At 49.7% G+C, this 22,517-nt stretch overlaps 1 protein-coding gene across 4 annotated transcripts in view; it reads right to left on the bottom strand.

The window, feature by feature from the left end:
• Positions 1 to 22,517, bottom strand: part of TP63 (tumor protein p63) — a 122,381-nt gene that overhangs the window by 43,249 nt on the left and 56,615 nt on the right. For all 4 annotated transcript variants that reach the window (XM_090051428.1, XM_090051427.1, XM_090051430.1 and 1 more), the window contains one exon: positions 13,309 to 13,563. In XM_090051428.1, coding sequence (XP_089907554.1) covers positions 13,309 to 13,563 — 255 coding nt within the window. The remainder of the gene's footprint in view (positions 1 to 13,308; positions 13,564 to 22,517) is intronic.

The raw sequence follows: 22,517 nt of genomic DNA, 5'->3' as shown, positions 1-22,517 counted from the left end.
AGCCAAAAAGCTGTGCTCTCATGCTGCATGGGAGCAGCTTCCCCACGTGCCTGCTACGCAGGGTGCTTTTACAGGAAGCCCCATGCAAAAAAAAAAAAAAAAAAAAAGAGGGGGAATAAAAAGCACCATTTCACAGTGCCAGCCACGGCTTAAAGGGGCAATTAAATGATGTCTTTGGGGGGTGGAAGGCAGAGGCTGCAGCAGGCAGTGTTGGCAGGTGGAGGAGCCCAAGGACGGGAGGGAAAAAAGCAAGGTGAGAAGCAAGCCGGCAAGTCCTGTGAGCCATGGGGGCCACTCAGGTGCCCGTGCTCTGGCCGCCCCGCGCTCGTCTTCGTGAGAGAGGCTCCAAAGCAAACAGGAAGGCCCGCACTTCTGGCAGCCCCGTGCAAAGAGGTTGCACCAGAGACAGCGCCTTGAGCAACAGCACAGCCCGGCAGGGCCCCGGGGGCTTTAGAGAAGCAGGGTGTGGGAGGAGGAGGAGCAGGACTGCAAGGTAGAGGCGTGCTGGGAAATGCACCCAGAGCCTCTCCCAGCCCAGGGTGACCTGTAGGGGCAAGGCTTGGGAAACCACAGTCCCCATGGAGAAGACTTGCAAGAAAACAAACCTCCTTGGAGCCCAAGGGAGAGGGGGTTTTGTGTTTTTTTTCCCCAACAGAGATGAATGTACGTGGCTAAATATCGCCAGGAGCTTGGGTAACGCATGCAGCCAGGTATGGTTACTAATGCAACAAAAGCACGACCGCATGGCCCTGATGCCAAGGGACGAGGGCTCTGCCCTCTATATGCCTATCCTTGCTCCAGGCATTAGGGTCTTTGCAGAGAGCAGCTGAGCTTGCACCCCTCCACATCCCGACATCGAATCTCAGCTTCCAGCCCGAAGAGACCTGACCCTGGGCTTTGCACGCACACACCCAGACCAACAACGGGGGCACTCTGCCATCGACCAAAGACCCCACAAACCATCCTGCTCCAATTCGGGACTAGCCCTCAAGTCAGATAATTGTACACATCTCTGCCGTTTCTTGATCAACATGCACCATCACGGTAATTATACGTGAGAAATAGGCACACCCTGGCATGCGGGTTTTATGGGCCTATTTTGTTCCAAAATAAGGAGGTTGGTATTTTAAAAGGTGCATTGCAGACCGGCCACCGCAGATGCTACTGATTTGGAGAACTGTTCTGTGCTACAGGCACGAAGGAAGAGAAATCCCAAGCATGCTGTTAAAAAATGGATAAATGAGCCTTTCCAAGGGCAGTTCCTGAGCACGTGGTCTATATTCACTCCTTACAGACCTAATAGGAACAAGGTTAGGGGACAAATGAGAATGTGCATTTGAGTACGATGTCATGTGGCAAAGCTTCGGTGACTTGGCCCCAGGTATACAGCAAGTCAGCAGCCAAGTTAGCTAATAAAAGCCACATATCCCGACTCCCGTCACCTATAGTCACGGTCGTCCCCCCCAGCACGACTGGTGGATAGCTCCTCTTAACTAGCGAGACATTTGCTTTTATCCAAAAAAAACCCCATCCAGCTATTTTCCAGTACCTAGATGAGCATCAAAAAACCCAAAAAAACCCTCACAACTCGCACCAGATTCTGCACATTGCACTGAAAAATGCTAATCAAATTATTAACGGGCACAGAGGTCTTGATGAAGAAATCAAAGCTCTTGAGTAAACGCCGAGCGTGATGTCTCCCGCTCCCTGCCTCCCCTCCTATGTGTATTCAGACATTTTTTTGCTGCGCGACAACATGTTTGAACAGGTATCGAGATACAAACAAGTCTTGGCCCCATCTCCTCCAGAACAGATTGGTTGCAGATGTTCTCCGGCAAGCCGCATCTTGCCTTCTGCAGGAACATTCATCTCCAAAACACATCATTTCACCTACTTCGCCTGCAGCCAAAACTCAAAGGTTATTTCATTTTTTCCCCCTTTCTATTAACTCTTCACATTACAGCTGTGCAAGCAAAAAAACCCAACCCCCTATCTGGTTCTTCAAGATGTGCAAGGATGAGTCCTGCTAAACTTCGACCGAGGTGACCGAAGGGAGGCAGTAGCCACCAGGTTTTTTTTCGCTGTTGTGGCCAACGACGCCAGGCCGGCAATAAAGCAGTCCTGTTATATTGCGGAGCTGCGTGCCGACATACTTTGCACCGACTGGGACAGGTCAGACATTAGCTCATGCCGCGGCAGGTGAGTCAGTGGCGAGTCAGACAACAGCTTCTCTAACGATGCTTTAGGGGCAGACAATCTCTCAAAAGGTGGAATCGTGTTGGTGCCGCCAGTGGAAAAAGCTGATGGAGGCGATGGCGACGCCTTGATCTACCAGTTGGCCAGCCCTTCCCACGGCATCAACCGGCCTCTGCCAGGCTGGGAAACGGAAGATGCACCAGTGGCAGCTCAGGACAGTTGTAGACCACACGCATCTGGATGGGGGACCATGCCACCATGCAAGCCACCAGCTCACAGGGGGTTAAAATCCCACAGCAGCCCCATTGAAAACCCTGGCCAGCATATATGGTGAATGCCATGCAAGAGAAAACTCCTTTAAGCAACTGCTCTGAACATGAATCCTGCTGCAGTTCTCATAGAAATCCCCTGGGTGAAACCCTGCCAATTTTATTCTGAAAAACAGTGAAAAATGGCACCGGTGTACCGCCAGCGAATGATCTCCAAATGAATTCAGGAACGTACTTAGCCGGCACTTTTTCTTCCTCAACAACCAGCCATGCAAACACCATCTAGAAGCTGTGTGTGACCCTGTGATTTTCCTCTCCCTCGAGCATGAGCCAACAAGAAAGATGCCACTTGCAAACCCAGCTCCATGAGCACAGAACAACTTGCACTTCCCCGGCTGCGTTTGCACCACGGTAATGGGCTGGAATATACCAACAACTCGGAAGACGCTGAATTCAGCCTCTTCTCCCCTTCAAGGAGCTCACGGGACTACAAAAGCAGTAAATCCGATTTCTGTTACAGAAGGCAGCTGCTTTTGACAGCCAAGACACCAAAAAAGGACCCGTTTCCCACTCTCACTTAAAAAACAGATACCCTCTATTTTCAAGTACCCCTTTTTTATGGCAAATGCCTCTAATGGCCACAGCAATATGCCATGATCTTCTCTTGTACAAGTACAATGTGCAAAGCATTGGACAACTACCTACACCTTCCCCCCCTCCCCCATGGCATTTTGGGGTTCACAGCTCCTTTATAGGCAGGTGTCTGCAAGGATGATTTTTAGCAACACATCTAGCAGTCCCTGCACTGACACCGGGCAAGGACTCCAAGGATGGGTTATATGGTTGACTACAAATGATTAACTTAAGTAGCTGCCAGCAGCAGAGATGGGAAGCAAAGCTCCTTGTGAACAGCTCTCCATCCAGCTGGGTCATCAACATGGCTTTTAGTATTCAGGACCAGGACTGCATCTCAGGAGGAAAAGGGGGAAGGCATCTTTCTCCTCTCCCACGCACTGGACATAAGGACCAAGATGTCAGCGCATCAGGATTCACCAATTGTGCCTTAAATGATCAGCCAGGCAACGTGGCAACCCATTACCTCCATCCATCCCCCATTTAATCAGTCCTCATGAGGCTGGGCATGGAGATTGAGTGCGTCTCTTTAGTGCTGCTCAGAGCTACCCCCTGCTCCAACCTTCCTCATTCAGGACACAACTAATATTGGTGCATCAAGGGTGGCGGGGAGATGAGAACAACCATGTCATGAAGCTCAGGAGCGAGTATACTCGACCCTTCTCACTCCAGACTCGAGAAACCTTTTAACGTTCTTGGAGGTGGACAGGAATTTAATACCATCTCCTTTTTGGGCTTGGAAGATCCTATTCAACTGAGAAACTGCTGTCAGGACAGGCAAACCAAGACAAGGCAAAGACATCCCAACTCAAGCCTTCTCCTTACAACATCAGGTGAGGCCAAGTCAGCCTCAAGGTACCAACCACACAACCTCTTTTCCCATTTTTTCCCCTCTGCATTTATATCTTGAATTTTAAAATGGACCTAAAAGGGATTTTTTTTGGCCGGGTCAAAAACCCTGCAAGAGAAGATCCTGACATGTACCAAGGGCATGTTTTATGATCCGTAATAAGCTAGTGCTATAGGATGCATCAGCCAGAGCAGGATTTCTAATTCCTGCTCATGTTGGTCAGTCTGGTGTACACCCCGCCCCCAAAGAGAGACATTCTGGTCAAGATGTCCTGGTTTGCAAAGCAGCAGAAAAAAAAAAAAAAAACTCATCACCACGCGGATGCAAGGTGAGACACCACCACACAGACTGCACTGGCCTCTATGCATGCCCCTTTCAGGCTGGTAACTGTGCTAATTGAAAATGTGGATGCCACCTACCTCCTTGACATAGCTGAAGTCTTACAAAAGGACACCGCTGTGCAACAGAAGTCTCTTCTCTTCCTGTACAGGAACCAGCCGCGGCTGGGGCATCGCCTGATTTTGCGCAGAACAGGGTCCCAGCCACCCTCTTCTCAGCCTGGTATTTTCCCAAGCAGCAAAAAAACATCATACGCCTTAAAATCAGTCCTGCAGAAATCACACCCCTCTCCGAGTCATGCACCTGCTGGTGTGCAGAGCAGAGCGGTGGTCCTTTCTGCAGCAAGGAGAACAAGTTAGCCAGGTGCATCACATTTCCACTGGACTAAGAGGGGGAAACGTTCTCCCGACACCTCCCCACGGATGATGCACAGACCATGGCAGGGATGCAATGCTTTTTTTAAGCCATCATGCTCCTTGAAATTAAGGGAAGGGATGCATTAACATGACTGGCCGAACATTTTTATCATTAAAGCTTTTCATAGAAAATGAGGGTTGAAGGGACCTCGGGAGCTCACATCTAGTCCAACCCCCTGCTCAAAGCAGGACCAGCCTTGACTACATCATCCCAGCCAGGGCTTTGTCTACCCGGGGCTTAAACACTTCCAAGGATGAAGACTGCACCACCGCTCTGGGTGACCTGTTCCAGTGCTTCACCACCCTCCTAGTGAGAAAGTTTTTTCCTAATATCCAACCTTCCCTTGCTGCAACCTGAGCCCATTGCTCCTTCTGTCACCTGCCCCCACTAAGACCAGCCCAGCTCTATCCTCTTTGCAACCACTTCAAGTGTTACTGGTTAAATTATAGCCACCACCCTCCACAAACTGACCACTTATATAGGGGGAAGTGTTCACTATTGTATATGTGCCCAGAAGCAAGGACTAGTAAAGTTTCAAGAGGGAAGAAAGGCTCCCTGGTCAACAAGGCACTCGAGTGTGAGTTTGGGACCTGGACCAGTGCCCCGTGAGATCCATTTCGAGTGCGATCTACAGGTCATCCTCTCTAGCCAACTATTTGGGATGTCATCTGTGACGCATGGGGTCTCCTGTTCAGGAGCACATGGACCTCAGGTCTCCAAACTGCACGAGCGAGAATGACGATTGGTTTTGATCATCAAATCAGGACACAGTCTTGGGGCTGCCCATACACATGTGCGCGCGCACACACACGTGCAAAAAAATGACCATTTCAGAAAATCTGGTTCTTAGCATCTCAGTTTCCCCATCTCTGAAATGGGGATTATCTTGCTGATTTACCTCCCATGCAGGGGTGTTGCGAGGATTAGTTAAGTAATGTTTCTCCAGTGCTTTGGGGATTTAAAGGGCTGTGGATGTTCCATGCCTTCTTTTTATACGTGCCAACAAAAAGCAAACCAACCATGCAAGACAAGAGGGGGTGGGGGGTGTCACCATTTTAGCCTGTTGCCATCACTTAATAAGACGCCCACCAAAGTTCAGCTAGCCAAAAGCCTCCTCCTTACCACACCGAGCGCCAAGAAACCACAAACCCCGCACGGCTTCTATGTGAAAGATGGCCTCTTTCCAGGTCGTGACTGCTCCTTGTAAAGTTAATTCCTTTGGTAATACTGCTGGAGGCACAATGGCAGGTTTGGTGTGTGTTTTTTTCCCTTTTCACACGGTGATTTTTTTTTATCCTGAAGGATTTCTAATCCAGGTTTAGGAGTCTCTTTATTCCTTTCTCATGAAAGAAGGTGGGGGGGAGGGGGTTGGGTTGCATCGGTGACAATTATGTTTAATTAACACTTTTTCTTTCTGCCCTGCACAATATATATATATTTCTCATTAAGAACCAAAGCTGCTCCCTCTTTCTTTTCCGGCCCCCCCTCCAGCTCCTTTTTCAAAGCAAGACTCTGAGATAGAAAAAGCAGGATAAAGCAGAGAGTTGCTTTTCAGCCAAATAGGGCAGCTTTCCTGCATGGTGGTCCACAGCATGAAAGCACGCCCCTCCCAATAACACCTTTCCCTGCTTGCTGACCTCAGCCCTCTCCGTTATTTGCTTCCCTGGGATGCTGCATCCTGCATATCTCAGCAAAGCACCAAGGGCCACCTAGGGAAACCAATAATGACCTCGGCAAGCGCTGGGATCCAGCCACCAGCAACAGACTGCAAGATACAAGAACAAAACCGAGGCTGGCCCTGGTATGGTTCAGGGTGCAAAAACGTGCTTGGTGCGGAACAAATATGTCGAATAATGTCTCGCTGGAGCTGGTGATCCAGGACACAGCGTTCCTGGCACCCCGTGAGTGCTTCCCCAAGTCTGACACCAACCCCCTGGATGACCCAAGGCCAAGTTACTTCCTCCGTCATCTTATCCTGTGCCTTGTCTACCCCACAGCAAGCTGCATGGGGCAGGGACTGCTGTTTATTAATGCCTGGACAGCCCTCGAATGCAGCAGGGCACACTCGGTGCAAGGTGCTCGTGCAACACAAACACTCAACAGCAGCAGATGAAGCGATCGGCATTACAGGGACCGATGGCAGCTGTCTGAAGGGCGCTTGGGGAGACCGCGCTGCCCTGAGAGCGTTTAAAAAGAGAGGTGTCATGAAGAGAGTCAGGAATGGCAACCGCTGCTCTCAGGCAAATTCCTGAAGCCAGAGTAACGGAGGGCACCATTATCCTTTGTGAACAACCATGTGCAAAAAGACGCCACGGACAAAAGCAACGTGTCCTCAGAAACGTGGCGCCGACCAAGTATCTGATGAGTTCACATCCCTCGGGAGAAAGTTGCAAAAACCCAAACAGACCTGCAGGCCCCTCCTCACCTGGTTCTTACAGGAGAACTGGCTCTCTCTCACCAGGTGAACTAACACACAAATATGTTTCTTGAACTCCAGAAAGGAAACTCCTTCGGAAGTTCACAAGCCAAGCTCCCCGTCTTTCTAAGCAGACAACCTGGGACAAACTGCAGGTACATCAGAAATCCTATGGCCTTGCTGCTGGGCTCTGAGCTAACACAGCCCCTCTAGAGACAAATTTAAGGTGACTTCAGAAGAAGCATTTCCAATCTGAAGCATGGCTGATGGCATCTCTGCAGGCAGGCGTCTTCGCTGCATTTGAAGCTGATTCCCTCTTGCCTCCCATTTAGATTTTGCTCAGGTTGGCCGCATGCTGGAAATGCCTGCGTTTGACAGCAGGTAGCAGAAGGTCTCCAGAGACCCAAGCCTTATGAAGAGCACCATCCCTCTGGTCTGCATTTTAATTTAATCCAACTTGCCCTTCCCTAGGGAAAGACCTAGGCAAAAGGTTACACAAGCCCTTAGTACCCATGTAGTTGGGGTGACTACTAGCCTAGGCCTGGTGCCCATCTCCAAGGAGGTGGAAAGAAGAGCGAGAGAGCACCACACTCCAACGTGAGCTGGAAGAAAACTCAGATTGTGAGGACCTGATGATCTGTAAGGCCCCTTCCAGCCCCTAACAACTATTAAACTATGAAACAAGAGACCTAGGAAGCCATGGACTGTCTCTGCTACAGTGATCTTCCATAGTGCACAGAGCAGGGCAAACCAGTGCTGTCCATGCACCAGCCCAGCATGCTCCGTTGCTGGTAAGAAAGTCAAAATCCTTGGCAAGACCTCCTTTTTCTCCCCTCTTTCCCCCTCTAAAAATCTAAGAAGGTCCAAAGAACCAAGAAGAGGACTGGAAGGTGATCCCCTGGGTCATGATGCCCTAGTCCCAAGGCACATTTATGTTATTAAATGGCTAAGTGAGCATTGCTGGAGCACACAAGGTCAAGACATGTCCCTTAAAATCGCACTTTTAAATGCTGCTCCTACGCCCGACCAGAACCCCCCACTGATCTCTCCCAACCCCAGAGGCACAACACCGAGCATCGTGCAGCAACAAATACAAGACGATGCCTCTCTTCACCTGAAGCATGGCATGCATGAGGTGAAGTAATTAAGAACTGCTACACTCTGATTTGAAATAAGTGCTATGCAATCATGTAATTAAAAACACTTGTACACACAGTGGGGGCAGAAGTAAGATTAGGCACGTCTCTAACTTCACTGATAGCACGGCGAAGTGAACTTGAGTTCCTGAAAGCTTGTGCTCCATCTATCTCACGTAGTCGATATCTATATATCAATATCTAGCTATAGAGATCCATCTATCCATATCCATATCTCTTATGTAGTTAGTCTATAAGGCTCAAATCTGCCCTGCCTTCTTTCGAATACCTTAGCAATGTCTGCACATAACTGCTTTTGTCCAAATCATAGAAAACGAGGGCTGGCAGGGGCCTCAGGAGGTCCCATCTAGTGCAACCCCCTGCTCCAAGCAGGACCAGCCCCAGCTACATCATCCCAGCCAAGGTTTTGTCTACCAGGCCTTCAAAACCTCCACGAATGGAGACCGCACCACCTCTCTGGGTAGCTTTTTCCAATGTTTTACTACCCTCCTCATATCCAAGCTAAACTTCCCTTGCTGCAATTTGAACCCATCGCCCCTTGAAATTTCTCTTATCAATTTGTACAATAGCGGTCAAGACCCTGAGTGTATCAGCAAGGGATGGAGCTATGCAGAAGATTAGTACACTTGCTGTACGTTCAATTAATACATCAGAAAGTAGTCTTGCACATAGCAGTAGTCTACAGTCCCATCACAAACCTAGGCTCCAAGTTCACCCAGTTTTATAACGCATTGCAAGGACCAAACCCAGCCTACCGGAGGGTAAGAGGATTAAGCATTAGTGCTGCCAGCATTTGCAATACTCTGAAAACCCCATAACACTGGGTAGTTTCCTTGACTCCTGCAGCTTGGGGCATTAAAGGGATTGCATTTACATTTCAGCTCTTTTTACGGGGAGTGAAGAGAGAGATAACCCCCGTCCCCCCCATCGCAAACCATCTTGTGACTCGATGAGTCATTAGTGAGAGCCTGAGCTTTGACACCGCTGTTAACTTGAGTTCACCTCCGCTCGTTGCTTTAATTTTTGATTTTCCAACTGGTTCTGCTAGTGACAGGCAATTGCCAAATCCTCCACGGGGAAGGTCTGGGCGCTTTGTCGGAGTGGGTGGGACAGTGGCGCACGGTTCTTCTTCGTGCAGAGATCAAGTCTTAGGCACAGCGCTTCTGAAACGTTGCCTTTTCTTCAAAAGTGGGAGGCGATGCAGCTACCTGGGAATTCGCCGAGCGCACGTATCCCACAATAAATGACACATCATTTACAGCCGATTACAGCTTCACCTTAATTGGAAAGGCTCTCGCACATACTTAATGATACACCCTCGTCTTCCCATGACACAGTCAACCCTGACACCATGTGCTCCTTGAGTTTCCTTTCTCTAGACGTTTTGCTTTCCCAGGAGTGCCAACTTGCTCTCCGTAGCAAAGAATTACTTCCCCTCCTCAGGAAAACCTGATGAGATTTTTTTTTGCCCCCCTCTCCTCCCTTAAAGTCTATATAGTTAGGTTACTTGTTTAACTCGTGTTCTCAAGCAATTAAAACAACTGCAACAAGAGTCACACAAGTCCTCTACAATCTGCTCTCAATTTGTCACCCTTCATTATCCCAATGCTGTATACAAGTGAGCCGCTCACTTGATTAGACAGCACATTTTCCTGGAATTACTGAAGGGAAGGAAAGACTTCAGAAAGGGGAAGGAAAAAAATTAGCTAGATGAACCAAGTGGGAGCTGCTTTTCTAGAGACACGGAGTGCCGTTTTCATCTCGCGGTGAGATTTCAAGTCGACCTTCATGCAAGAACCACACCTGGGTCAATCCTCTTAGTAACAGACTGGGGGGAAGGCAACTTCATTTCTGTCCCTATTTCCATCCCAGCTGTAGCCGCAGCTGGAAACGGATTCCTATCCTGCTAGCAGGGAAAGGTCCACAGCTGGCTCGGACACGTAGTCGCGAGACGCAGGCTAGCAGCCTTCAGGAGGAAGCTGCTTACGGAAAACATCTTCTAAAAAGCACAAAGGCATGCACACCCCAGTGAAACACCAACCGCAGCTGCAGCCCAAGTGGGAAAGCATCATTCTGCAAGTGGCAGGTAGATGGACTCAGTGACCCGTCAGCCCTTTGACACCTTGCTTTTCTACACCTCACCCTCCCAAGCAGCTTCTTCCCCTCCTGGAAGGAGAGTCATAAAATAGCTGTCAAACCCACACCCGTCACTCCTGGGAACTAATCTGGAGTGACTCAAGACCCGACGAGAATGGCTCCTTGATGCCCTGGCATCAGTCGACATCCCCGTTCCCAGCAGGTCAAGGTGGCTCATCTGCTCCCAAACTGGGGGTGAACAGGACACAGTGACCTGGCTCCCTTTCCCAAGGCTGCTGCCCTGGGGAGCCACAAGAGAAAGCCAGAAACAGGGCTTGAGAGACTTAAGAGTCTTAATAAGGGTGGGGCCATACAGTAATTAAACTTTTTTAATAGGTCATTGTAAGCGCAAGAGACTCTTCCAGTCGGGTAAGTTCCCAAGCTGTCATTAAAGAGAAAGGAGATGACAGGCATTAATCACAGCACAAGAAGTCACATCAAGCAAAGGGGGAAGGGCGAGTGATTTAACAAGGAGTCCAAAAGACCTTGCGTTACAGAAATATGGAGCAACCACCTGCTCTTGCATCAACCACTTGGGTACATTTCCCTATTTCCAAGGGTAGCGAAGAAAGCCTCCAGGCCTCCCTTACCCGCCCCTGTGGTAAAGCAGCCATGCGCACGCATTACCTATTCAAACACTCATGTGAAACGAGTTGGTGGATTAACGAGCACCAGGGCAGAGCTCTGGAGACAGAAAGGGATGCCCAAGCGCTGCAGCCACAGTAAAAACAAACCAACCCCAAAACGCCCCACAAGTGGCACTAACTCCACGGGTAGCTCTCTGCAGAAAGGCCACGGGGGTTTGTCTACACTGCACCGGGCTTGCAGGGGTAGAGGAAGCAGATGAGCCAAAGCAGCAGAGCCCTGCCCAGCCTGGGTGGAGTCCGAAGCAACCACAGCTAGACGGCTTCTGGCTCCCAATCTGGTTTACATCTCCAGGCAGCATTGTGCAATGCAGACATACCCGGAGTTACCTCTTTGTCTCTAACACAGTCCACTCCAGGACACAATTGCAACACTGGAGGGGCAGCGTGGGAGCAGCTAGTTCCCCATCTCCCAGAGTCCCGGCGCTCTGCGGAGAAAGGGTGTCGCTCTGTGCGGCTGCTAACTGCAGCTCTCTTTCCTCCACCATGCAATTCGGTCCTTCCAGGTGCTGCATCTACACCTGCATCAGCTTCTGGCGACAGAGGCAGAGGCCCAGCTCTATCATGAGATCCGACCCCGAAACAAAACCAAAAATCCTAACTTCACGTTTGCAAGTCCCTCCACTGGTATCAGCAGGCCTACTCAGATGCTCAGCTGGAATACACTTCGATTGCTACTACTGCACGGGAACATTTAACTGGACTCAAAAGATGGTTCCTGCTGGGATTAAAAAAAAAAAAATACATGGGAACACATGGAAAGCTCCAAGCTTTTTTTTTTAAGCTTATTGTTCATAACAGAAAACCCACAATTACCCAGTTAGCTTGAGTCTTAGAGGAGGCAAAATATGCTTGAGGTCTTTAACCCTTGTCCAAAAAAAAAAACAAAACAAAACAAAACAAACCCAACTACCCTCACAACCATGTTTGGAGTAAAAGAGAACAGGGCAGGAAAGGACCGTGGATGTCTCCCCATTGACACAAGAGCTCAGCTTGGAGCAGTGAATACATTTAAAGGATGTGGTTCCTTTCCAGAGACAATATAGATTCAAAATGTAATTATAAATTTGATTCAGATAAAGGTTATCCTGCTTCAGGGAAGTGGGGTGGATTGCAAGGTCCCTTCCAGGCTACTTCTCCACGATAACTTGTTGGGCACCAAGAAAATGCAGCGCCCCTCTCCAAGTGGCACCGTGGCCTCCCTCACATAAAAGGTAACACACTAAAAACTCAAAATTATCGTTATTTGAGGCCACAAACCTCCACAAGGGTCTGGCCAACCCCAACATCCCTGCTCAGGACCCTCCCCAGTTTATGAAAGAGAGAGTCTTGTATGATCATGACCGCAAGAGTGAGAGCTTGACCCACAAAACGTGCCAGAAGCCACGAAAGGTGCTGGCAAGGCTGGAGAGCAACCCTGCTCACAAGAAGGATGCAGAACAAGGAGGAAAAAAAAGCACAGGCACCGAGTGGGGACGGACGGCTCTACCCCGAGCGTTTGCAAGTCACCGCTCTTTCAGCGCCACGCTCGACACGCCAGATGTGACCGAACCCTGCTGGGGTTTGATGGAGCCGAGCTGGGAGGATGATCTCGTTTTTGCTTCCAGGCAAACTTTGCTGCAGTCTGCCGAATTGGTCTTGCTCCTACATGAGAGCTGGCAATCCACGTACACACTCTTACTCTCGACCACCATACTGGAGGTCAGGTCAGACTGGTGCAGATGGGGTGGGGTTGCCTTGTTTTAAGACCCCTTAAGTGCATATTAACCAACCTTTAAAGAAGCAGGATGTTGTCTGCTGTGGTTCCCCTGCTTCACCTGTCACAAGTTCAGGTTTGCTGTCTTGCATTAGGGTTGATGATCGTTTTACAAAGGTGGTAGATGCTGGATTTGTCTGGGATGGTTTGCACAGGGCTGACGTCTTGTGTCGGGGTTGATGGTAGTTTTACAAAGAGGTTAAAAGGTCTGGGACCTTTGCATGGGGCTGATCCTGCCTCAGGCAGGGGGTTGGACCTCTGGAGGTCCCTTCCAGCCCCACATCTCTACAATTATAACCCAGGGGACATATTTTGGGAAAAAGCATTTTATACACTTAAGGTGTGTTGTTTTTTAAACCACTACCAAGAAGTGACCCAGATAAATTCCTCCTCCATGATGCGTTGCATTGCCCACGGGTCCCTGCAATCTCCTAGCAACCCTACAACCTGCTTCCTAATTCTCCCACCAGAACGGACCCCCTGCAGCCGCCTTACCGTCCACGTGGCCGACTTGGCTGTGCTGGACTGCTGAAATGATACGTCGAAGCTGTGAGGTCCCGGGTAGTCTGTGTTGGAGGGGATGGCCGGGGAAGGCGAGAGCGCGTCGAAGGTGGAGCTGGGCTGGGCGTACGGCGAGGGCGCCGTGACGCTGTTCTGAGCATGCTCCGTGTTGTAGGGGCTGGTGGAGGAAGAGCCATTTTGGATCTGCTGGTCCATGCTGTTCAAGAGCCCCAGGTTCGTGTACTGCGGCTGTGGAGGGAAGCAAAGCGTTTGCGTTAGCACGTGCTCGGAAGTGCTCATCAGGCTCATGCAGGCAGTAGCTCGGCGTTCCCACCAGCCCTCTCTGAGAACAACCTTACCAACGATTGCTAGCAAGTGAAACCCCTCTTCCCTTTGCAGCATTCAACCCATTTTACAGATGAGCACAATCGGGGGGGAGAGCCAAGTCACGACGCACCATGGGTCAACTCTGAACCAACAACCCCGTGCCGCAGGTTGGATTCACAGCACCAGTAACCCTGCGCGCAGACCCCTCAACCCTCCACTTGCAATGAAGGGATGCAGCCTACCCCCTGCGCAGATCCTCAGCAAGGAACGACGCCATCCCCCATGAGGACTCTGCAACACGTGAGCAAATGGTCTTGACATTGCATCACATTATCCCCCATCTCATCTATCCCGCGGGCCCCGGCAGAAAGGCATCAGGGCATCCCATTGCACATCGCGAGTGCACCAGGCAGGCCCCGCTGCCCAGAGCCTGCCCCGAGGAGCACAAAGGCAGCCCGTGTCAAGTGGGGGTGGTGAGGAGGAAGTGCCGGCGAGGGAGGGCGGGCTCGTGGCAGGGCGCGGTTACACAGCATGCTTATCTTTACGAGCCCATCTTGTTTGCATCTGTAATGAAAGACAGGAAGCTGTTGCTGGCTCTGGGTCCAGGAAAAAAAAGAAAGAAAGAAAATCCAGGGGCACCTCTGGACACAGCCAAGGTGGGCATGCAGGGCAGCGGTACGCATGGAGGAGAGACAAGGCACAGGCGCTTCCTCATTTCCCTCGAGCACCCGTGTTTCAACGGCCCAGAGAGTGGGAGCAGGGTGCATCCCACCCTCACCCATCCCCTGCATTGCATACGGGCTATGAGAGCTCCCCACCTCCTTCCTTTTTAGGAAGCTCCCTTATTCTGCACAGTTTGCCAAAGCTATGCTGTGCACAGGAAGGGCAGCTTCTGAAACCGAAGCACCGGCTGGTTCCAGGTAGCAAGGTGCACAATTAAACCGATCAGCAAATCCTATAAGGCATTGCATAAGTCTTCCAGACCCCAACCCAGCACGCTGCGGGCTGTGCACCGCACCTGCCCCGGACGCTTTGGGGAGCAGGGTCTTCTCAAGCTCCTGGCTGCATTGCTTAGGATGGTGTTCCCAGGAAAGAAGAACCACAGTCCGCCTGCCAGGCTAACAAGCCCGCTGCTCGTTAGCTTTTGGGTTCATTTCAAACACTCTCTTGCTAGGCTGTGTCGAGTACACAGTACCAGAGTCATCACAGCACAGCAGACAAGACACGGGGTTATAACAAAGCTCTTTTGAGTCCTACACCCTGGCTTTGCCAGCGATCTGCTGAATATCCCTGAGCAAGTCACTTTGCCCTTCTGCACCGCTGTGTCCACATGCAGGCTGTTTGTGGCAAAAACTGCCACCACTGTTCTTGATTATCTTATTACTTTGGGCTGCAACTCAATGATGCCTTGCCTTCTAATCCTGCATGAACCAAGGATGCCCTTCCTTGCCCTGGGCTGCTCCATTTTTTCCCTCCCTGCCTCAGTTCCCCCTTAAACTAAATGGATTTCAGCAAGCGCTGGACCCCTAATCTGCTGCAGGCTCCTGTGAAAAATCACAGCTCTTCTTATATAATATAATAATAATTTAAGTTTGGAGTGGAGTTGGTCTAATACAAGGGATCATCTCTGAACCAAGAGTTCTGGATTTTTTGCATTGCTTTTAGTCTCGGACCAAACACGGCTAGCGAACACATCCTCAAAGCTCTTCTCATCAGCATTTAGGGACGTGTTCTTCCTAAGGGATGCGTCCCTCTTCTGAAGGGCAGCAGGAAAGGTTGCAAGGATGCAGAAAGAAGCAGCCCAGCAGATAGGAACGGGAAGACGAGGAGCGCCGGCTTCGCCTACAGCGCTGCTCAGAATAACGTCAAGCTGCTGAACAGGTTTTTGGGGGTGAGGCACCCAAACGGAGACAGCGACTCCCCAGAGCCAACGGGAAACCCTGCCAGACCGTTCGTCGCAGCAGAAATCTCCGTCCTCCTGCAAGGCAAGAGCTCCTTAAGAGAAACGGCCGAATCCCTGTCATTCCCCTCGGTCCAGGGGACATCTGTCTAAATGTTAGGGGCAGAACACCCATTCCAGTGCATTTATATAGTCGCATTCCTGAGCCGAATGCCATGTCCCCGTTTGCTCTTTAAATAACTATTAATCTCCTCGCACTTATCCTCGCGCTGACACACGCAGCTGTTCGGCGCCCCTGCTTTCCCCCTCCACCTCCTGCAAGCCGCCCACCCCTTCTTACCCCTCCTGCCCCCTCGGACAGGTGCTCTAGAGGCCAGGAGACATGGAAAGAAAAGGCGGCTCCCGGCACACACCCGGCTACACTAAACCTCTCAGGTATCCCCCTTGGAAGCCAGGCCTCGGGGGGCAAAGCTGTTTGAGTGCAGGGGTCAGTATCCTAGAGGCTCCCGAGGCCTTTGGTAAAAATCAGATAAGTCTTTCAGAGGCACATGCCTCCTGACAACAGCACAATTAACGCAGCAGCCGGCCGGTCCGAAGGAGCACGCTGGAATTCAGCTCAACATCAGCTCGGCTGGTCATAAAATGCCTCCCCGGACAGGAAGGAGCTGGGAAGACATCATGCACTTAAAAGAACAAAGAGATGGAAGACTTTTTGTGCAAGCCTGCAATCCACCCCTTGCAAAAAAAGAGGGGGAATGGTGCATGGGATACCTCAAGAGACAGCTTTTCCGTGGCTGACAGTAGCCCTTCAACACACCGCAGCCTAAGACCCCTGCCTCGAGAAGTCCCGAAGCAACATTTGTGTGCGTCTTCCCCTTTCCACGTGTTAGCAAAAGTAGCAGCTCATTGCAACACTGACCGATGGGCCTATTCCTCTCATCAGCATGCACAAAAAAAAAAATGCTAGCTAAGAAGAAGGAAAGAGGCTATTTGGTCAAGCCTGTTACATCCGGCTGCAGTGGCTTGCTGGTTCTGAATTCCTGGCTTTCTATTCAAACACCTCTAGAACAAGGTATCCGACCTAAAAGTCCAGCAAAAAGAGTATTTTTGGCTACCTATGCTGTTTATTGGTGCACATTCTTTGAGTAAAATACTCCACACTTGCTTTTTAGCATTACTTCCAGGTTCTTACGTCCAGTGCTGTTGCTTTGGTAAGCAACACTGCACGATAAAAATAAAAAGGAAGATATTACATTTTTTAAAAGTGTTTTTAAATGTATGACGTTGCATCACTTAGTTTTGCCCACGTCTCCAATCGCAGCTGCACCCAGTGTCCTCCTGCGCTGCAAAGCAATCCCCACCCTAAACAGTCCTGGAAAAGGTATTGCCACCAGAGGGCCAGCCAAAGCACCAGCAGCTCCCATTAGTTTTGCACGTGAACAGGCTCCAGTGTGTCCGCTCCTGCAGAAGTGCTGCAGAAAGGTAAATTGATACCCGGAGTTAACGACAGGACTGGCCGAGAGAAATGCTTGCTTCTCAGTTTGGTCTCGGTACCCATCCGAAAACCTATTTCCATTGCAACCAGCATTTCTGGGAGGAAAGAGCGCATTGCAACGCATTTTATTTTAACTAAGTACTCAGTCCTAAATCAAGGCGAGGCAATCAAAGCTAGCGACCCCAGGACTAGGAGGAAGCAGGCTTCAGCTCTGAGCAGCGTCTGCACTGGACCCTCATCCAAGCTGCAATAAAAACGCTTGGACTCTCATTAGCTCTCCCCAATGTGCTAGCTCCAAGCAGGATTTCAGCGTGGCTATTTTCAAGTGCCCCAGATGAAAGGTTGTGGGTGGTTGGGACAATGTACTGACTTACCGAAAATGTTCTTCTGTCAGCGTGATTAATCAAGACACCGGTCAGCCAACTGCGACTGACGGCAGGTCAACCCAGCACCTCAGAGCAGCAGTTCTCGACCTTTTTAAACTCAAGGCAGCCCGTGATAGATAAGAGGACCCCCTCAGAGAATATCAGCTCTTACATTTTCATGTGTTTTTGACTGCAGAGAAATACTAGAGCAGTTCTCCCACGGCAACGAATTCAGGCAGGCCATGAACAGAGCAGCGTATTTTTGACACCAGGGATTCCTGCTTGAAATCTCTGGGCTTGTCGTGTGCATCGTGTTTGCACACCGGCAAGCCTGGCGAAAATCAGGGCAGCCCGGACTGCCAGAGAGAATACATTTGCTGCTGGAGTGATTTACTACGAAAGGCATTAGGATGCAAAAGGCTCCCACCCACAGCCCTGCCGAGGAAGATGGCGAGAGGATAACCACGATGTTGAGATGGAAGAGCCCAGTGCCATGTGCTTGGGGCCAGTGGCCTCCTCTCTCACCAGCATCTTCATACCAAGCAACACAGAAGGGCTTCACCATCAGCCAGACCTCCTTCCGCACCAGTGGATGGTGCCCAGGGAGCAATGAGGACCCAGAAGAGGCACCACCAGAACAGGTGTAGGAGACAAACCCAAACCCGGTGTTTAGGACATTGCCTGGTTTCAAACCCCCGCACAGCCATGGGCTTCCCAGATAGAAATGGGGAACCGAGTGATTTCCCCAAGGAGGAACTGGCAGGGGAAGATGCCCTCCCTTCCCCCCTTTTCCTCTCCCGCTGCTGGGAACAAAGCTAGAGCAAAGCCTGGGTCACTCAGTTGTGGTAACAAGCAGATAAGAGGGTGAGCAAGGCTGCTGGAGTAAAGACAGCTCACGATGGCTCAGTAAACACAGGGCTCTCCGAAGCAAGTCTGCGGAGCTGGGAACGTGGCCATGGTGCGAAACACGAGCGCAGGAGACCCGGGTTCAAACCCTGCGGGCTTCCAGCAAGACGGGGTTCATAGGACCTGAAGGGACTGTGGGGTCATTAAGTTCAGTGTCCTAGTATTGCAGGCAACCTCAGAAAATCAAATCCCATGGGGTGTGCCTGGGTGGCAAGCCAAATCCCGAGGTGCAAAGTCACTCCAGAGACGTCCCAACTGGGCACACTCGAGCCCACTGGAGATGGCTGATTGTACCCAGGACCTATTATCCCCAGAGCGCCTTTAGGCAGCACGCTGGGGCTGGTCCTGCTTGGAGCAGGGGGTTGGACTAGATGTGACCTCCTGCGGTCCCTTCCACCCTTGTTTTCTGTGATTTCCAGGTATGGAGCTGGGGGAAAGGAGGCACTGGCTGGGGCAAGACCAGAAGCATCCTCTGTTGGGGCACACCGGGGGTGTGGGGTAGATGTGCCCCCAATACTGCAGAGCCCCAGTTCCCTTATCTAGGGAAACTATTTATCTGGGATAGAAATGGTCCCTCGGGTCCGTATAGTGGCCAGCACCACGCAAAGTACACCTCAGCCAGGGTCTTGAAGTGCTGCCTGCAAGGTTTTTCTTTAAATATCCCGTTCATTTAGAGGAAAATCTTTTCCCTCTGAAGATGCCACAGGAATAGGCACTTTGCACAGCTCCATTACATTTGTAGGTTCACTTGGCAGCTTGTACGTGGACTCAGCAAGCTTTTCCTCAAGCAGAAAATGTTGCCTAATACAAAGCGGGGGGGAATCTCTTACTTTAGACTGGCAAAGTGAAAAAAAAATCTTTTCCTTTAGTCTCCCCCATACCTTGTGAACCCTAAACCCTGGGGTCACCTGCCGACTAACTAATCATCTATGCTATCTATGAATATACATGGGACGTGAGAAGATGCTGCATCATCTCTCTCTTGCTGCTCAACAGCTGCTGCTCAGGACTTTGAGGCTGGCCATAGGAAAAGGGACTTGATTTCCTAAAAGGAGCAAATTGCACATATGTATTATTTTAAAAGGCAACGAGAGAGAGAGCACGCGCCTGCTTTACAGCTCTTATTAGACGTAAGGAGAGCACACTCCATCTGAGCACGCACATCTTAAGGATGTTCCCCCACCACGTGTGTGACGAACGAACTTCCACGACGGTCATGAACGTTTCCAAACTCCTGCCAACCCTCGAGATCAACCCAAAAGGAACAACCTGCAGGTCCCGATGCTACAAATACGCATGCACTTCTTCTGCTTTACTTGTACGAGGATTTGGATGGACTTCTAGTAAGTGTGAATAAGCACACAGAGCATTATCAGCAGGGCTGAGACCTCAGGCAGGGGGGAAAAAAAAAAAATCTGCTCTTGAAAAAGGAGGTTGATTTCCCCAAATGACAGGGTTGTGTCCCACACGCAAGACCGCGGCTCTTTGAGGTTTCATTTGCTTTCCTTCTGAGCACGGCTCCACACCAGGGCCAATGCTTGCTCAGATGAGCCTTGCAAACGTTTTTCAGCCACACACGCTGTGCAGCGGGGAGCATCGAAAAGCAGCACGGCCCAAGGGAGAAATGCTTGCAATTTCTCTCTCTTACCACCTGCCTCAGGTTTCCAGAAAGGAGCTCACCTCCAGCCAGGACTATTAAACATACTCCATTTTACTCACTGGGGGTAGAGACCAGACCCCACTCCAGATTAGATCTGCCTGCTATACTCATCACTAATAATGAAGCATTTGAGGAGAGTTTTAAATAACAAACCATGCCCTTGTAATGAAAAGGCACTATACAAAATAAGATCACTTAAAAGAGCTGCTTTTGGTGTGGTTAAAGGGATTTTCCAGGCCAGAAGATACTGAGAATTTTGCCTCCAAAACTCAGGGCTTGGTACAGGGTCTTGCATTCAGGTACCCAAACTAGTTTAGTTACTTTTGAACATTTAGGACACTTGCATTTGAAAACGATGCATATTCCCCCCCCCGTTTGCCCTCCGTTCTGACAGCCAAGAGAGAAGCAACGTTCTTAAAATATATATATAGGAAGAAACAATACAAAAAGGGCTTAAAATAAAACTATGTAGGTTTGTTCCTACTGCACACTTCACCAAAAAAATAAATAAAAGTACTTTGAGAGCAAATCTTCAGAGGCATCAAATTCCAAAATTTTAAAACAGGTCAATTAATAACCTCAGAAGCAGCAGACTTCAGACAAGGTAGTCGCACTAAAAATGCAGGCCAGCAGCTTCCAAAGCTCTCGCATTACCAGCTGGACAGCAAGACATCAAGAAATAGATATTTGAAGAGACACCGAGATTTAGTTAAGGGGGGGAAAACAATCCCCCCACAAAAGATCTAAATGCAAGTGCAAGCTAATGCAAAGCCTTCAAGAATAGGGGAAGAAATACAAGGCTAATTTTTAGCAATGGGGCTTTATAGCTGGTCTGCATAACTTGAATGAGCAGAGAGAACTGCTAGAAAAAAAAGTAAAAACTCAGGGGAACGATTCGATTCAGATTTTCAAAAATTATATTCCACAACATTTATTTAAAAGGAAGATGAATGGATTAATGGCTGTCAACACACCAGGAAGAGGAGGACCGGAGTGGAAAAATACAAGAGACGAGGAAAATTGCCCAATTTTGCCCGCTCTTTCAAGGAGAGGGCTGCCATAAATGATCATCAGTCATTTAGACAGTGAGCATTTTATTGTTACTGTGGTGAGGACGGTATTAGTCAGGCCTGCCAGGACGCCTGCATGTCATCCATAATGAAAGGCAGCAGACATTAAAGCCACAAAAGATGTGGCCAAAGGGCATAGGGACAATGGAAGAATGTGGTCAAGTAGCAGGCACGGGAGCTGCAAGCAGTTCAAACCCATCCGTGACGGTTGATATCGTGGTTCCTTTCTGCTTTCGTTTAACAGAGTCCCTTGGCATAAATTAAAAAAGGTCCATTTTTCTCTGGAAGTTCCAGTTCCCCAATATTTTAGGCAGAAACCTGCGAAGTAACAAGCAATGCTTGGACGACTTCTTGAAATCACCTTGCAAGGACAACGCGCAGCAAGTCAACTTAAAATTACGCACCCATAGCCAAGAAAAAAACAGTTCCTGTTTCAACGTGAAGGTCTGCCAATTAAACATGCAGAGGACCCTCCATTCACCAGCCAAAATCCAGGCGGTTCACCGATAACATACATTACAGACAGCATACAAGGACCCCAAAGATTTGGACCGGGGGCTTCAAATGGCATGGCCTCAACAACCCCATGGGCCCAAAAGGTTTCAAGGCCGACAGTGGCAAGAGGTGCCCACCGCTGAACGTCAATCATCTACCAACTGCAAAAAATGGGACCTTTAACTGATCTAATGCTACCTGCTATTGGCACAGCTTCGCACCATGGCTAGCCTTGTGCCTCGGTCTTAAGCAATGGGCTTGCAGACCACATTTCCAAATGGCTCCTCCAGGCCAGCAGCTGGACACCACCTAGTCCTCATGCCCTGCTGTATTGCAAATGTGTTTCTAGCGGTCACGTGAAATTTGGGGTCTTTGTCCGTCAGGCAAACTCCTGACAGTCGACCATAGCTAAACTTCTCAAGTCAACCGCAGCTAACCTCTCCCAAGCGTACGCAGGTCCTACCAAACCAGATTCAGACCCAAATTTGACAGACCACCTACAAAACTTAAAACCAACTCAACTTTTTCCTTTCTTTTCATAGTTTCTAGGGTCTTTTCTAAGTCTCCGATGGTGTCATTATAAATACTTATTTATTTCTAGCGTCTGCCGTCTACCCCAGGCCACTAAGGGAGGCCCAGAGTATAAAGTCTAGCTGCCAGACGTGCATATACACTCTCAAGACACTCTGCTTAGAAGTTTTTGCATAGTTCGATAAAGAGAAATATGGATATTATTACCCCAGATTAAAAGGCATACAAATAGCACCTATGAGTTGGCAATGCAAGAGAAGATTTTGTGTTGACGTGGAGATCCAACAGCATGAAGGCAGTTGCAACCACGCACGTCAAGCCCAAGCGGGTCCTAAGGGGCTAACTGCCCCATCTGCCCTTTTCATTGCCACCGCTACATGCAATTACCTAAGCTGTGCAGGAAAAAAAAATATGCCACAATAGTTTACCGTGAGCCATTACTGCATGTGCATTG

The sequence above is a fragment of the Crocodylus siamensis genome, chromosome 6, assembly GCF_052110815.1.
Source record: "Crocodylus siamensis isolate JL-2025a chromosome 6, ASM5211081v1, whole genome shotgun sequence".
In the NCBI taxonomy this organism is placed as follows: Eukaryota; Metazoa; Chordata; order Crocodylia; family Crocodylidae; genus Crocodylus; species Crocodylus siamensis.
This window is presented reverse-complemented; position numbering and strand designations above follow the sequence as displayed.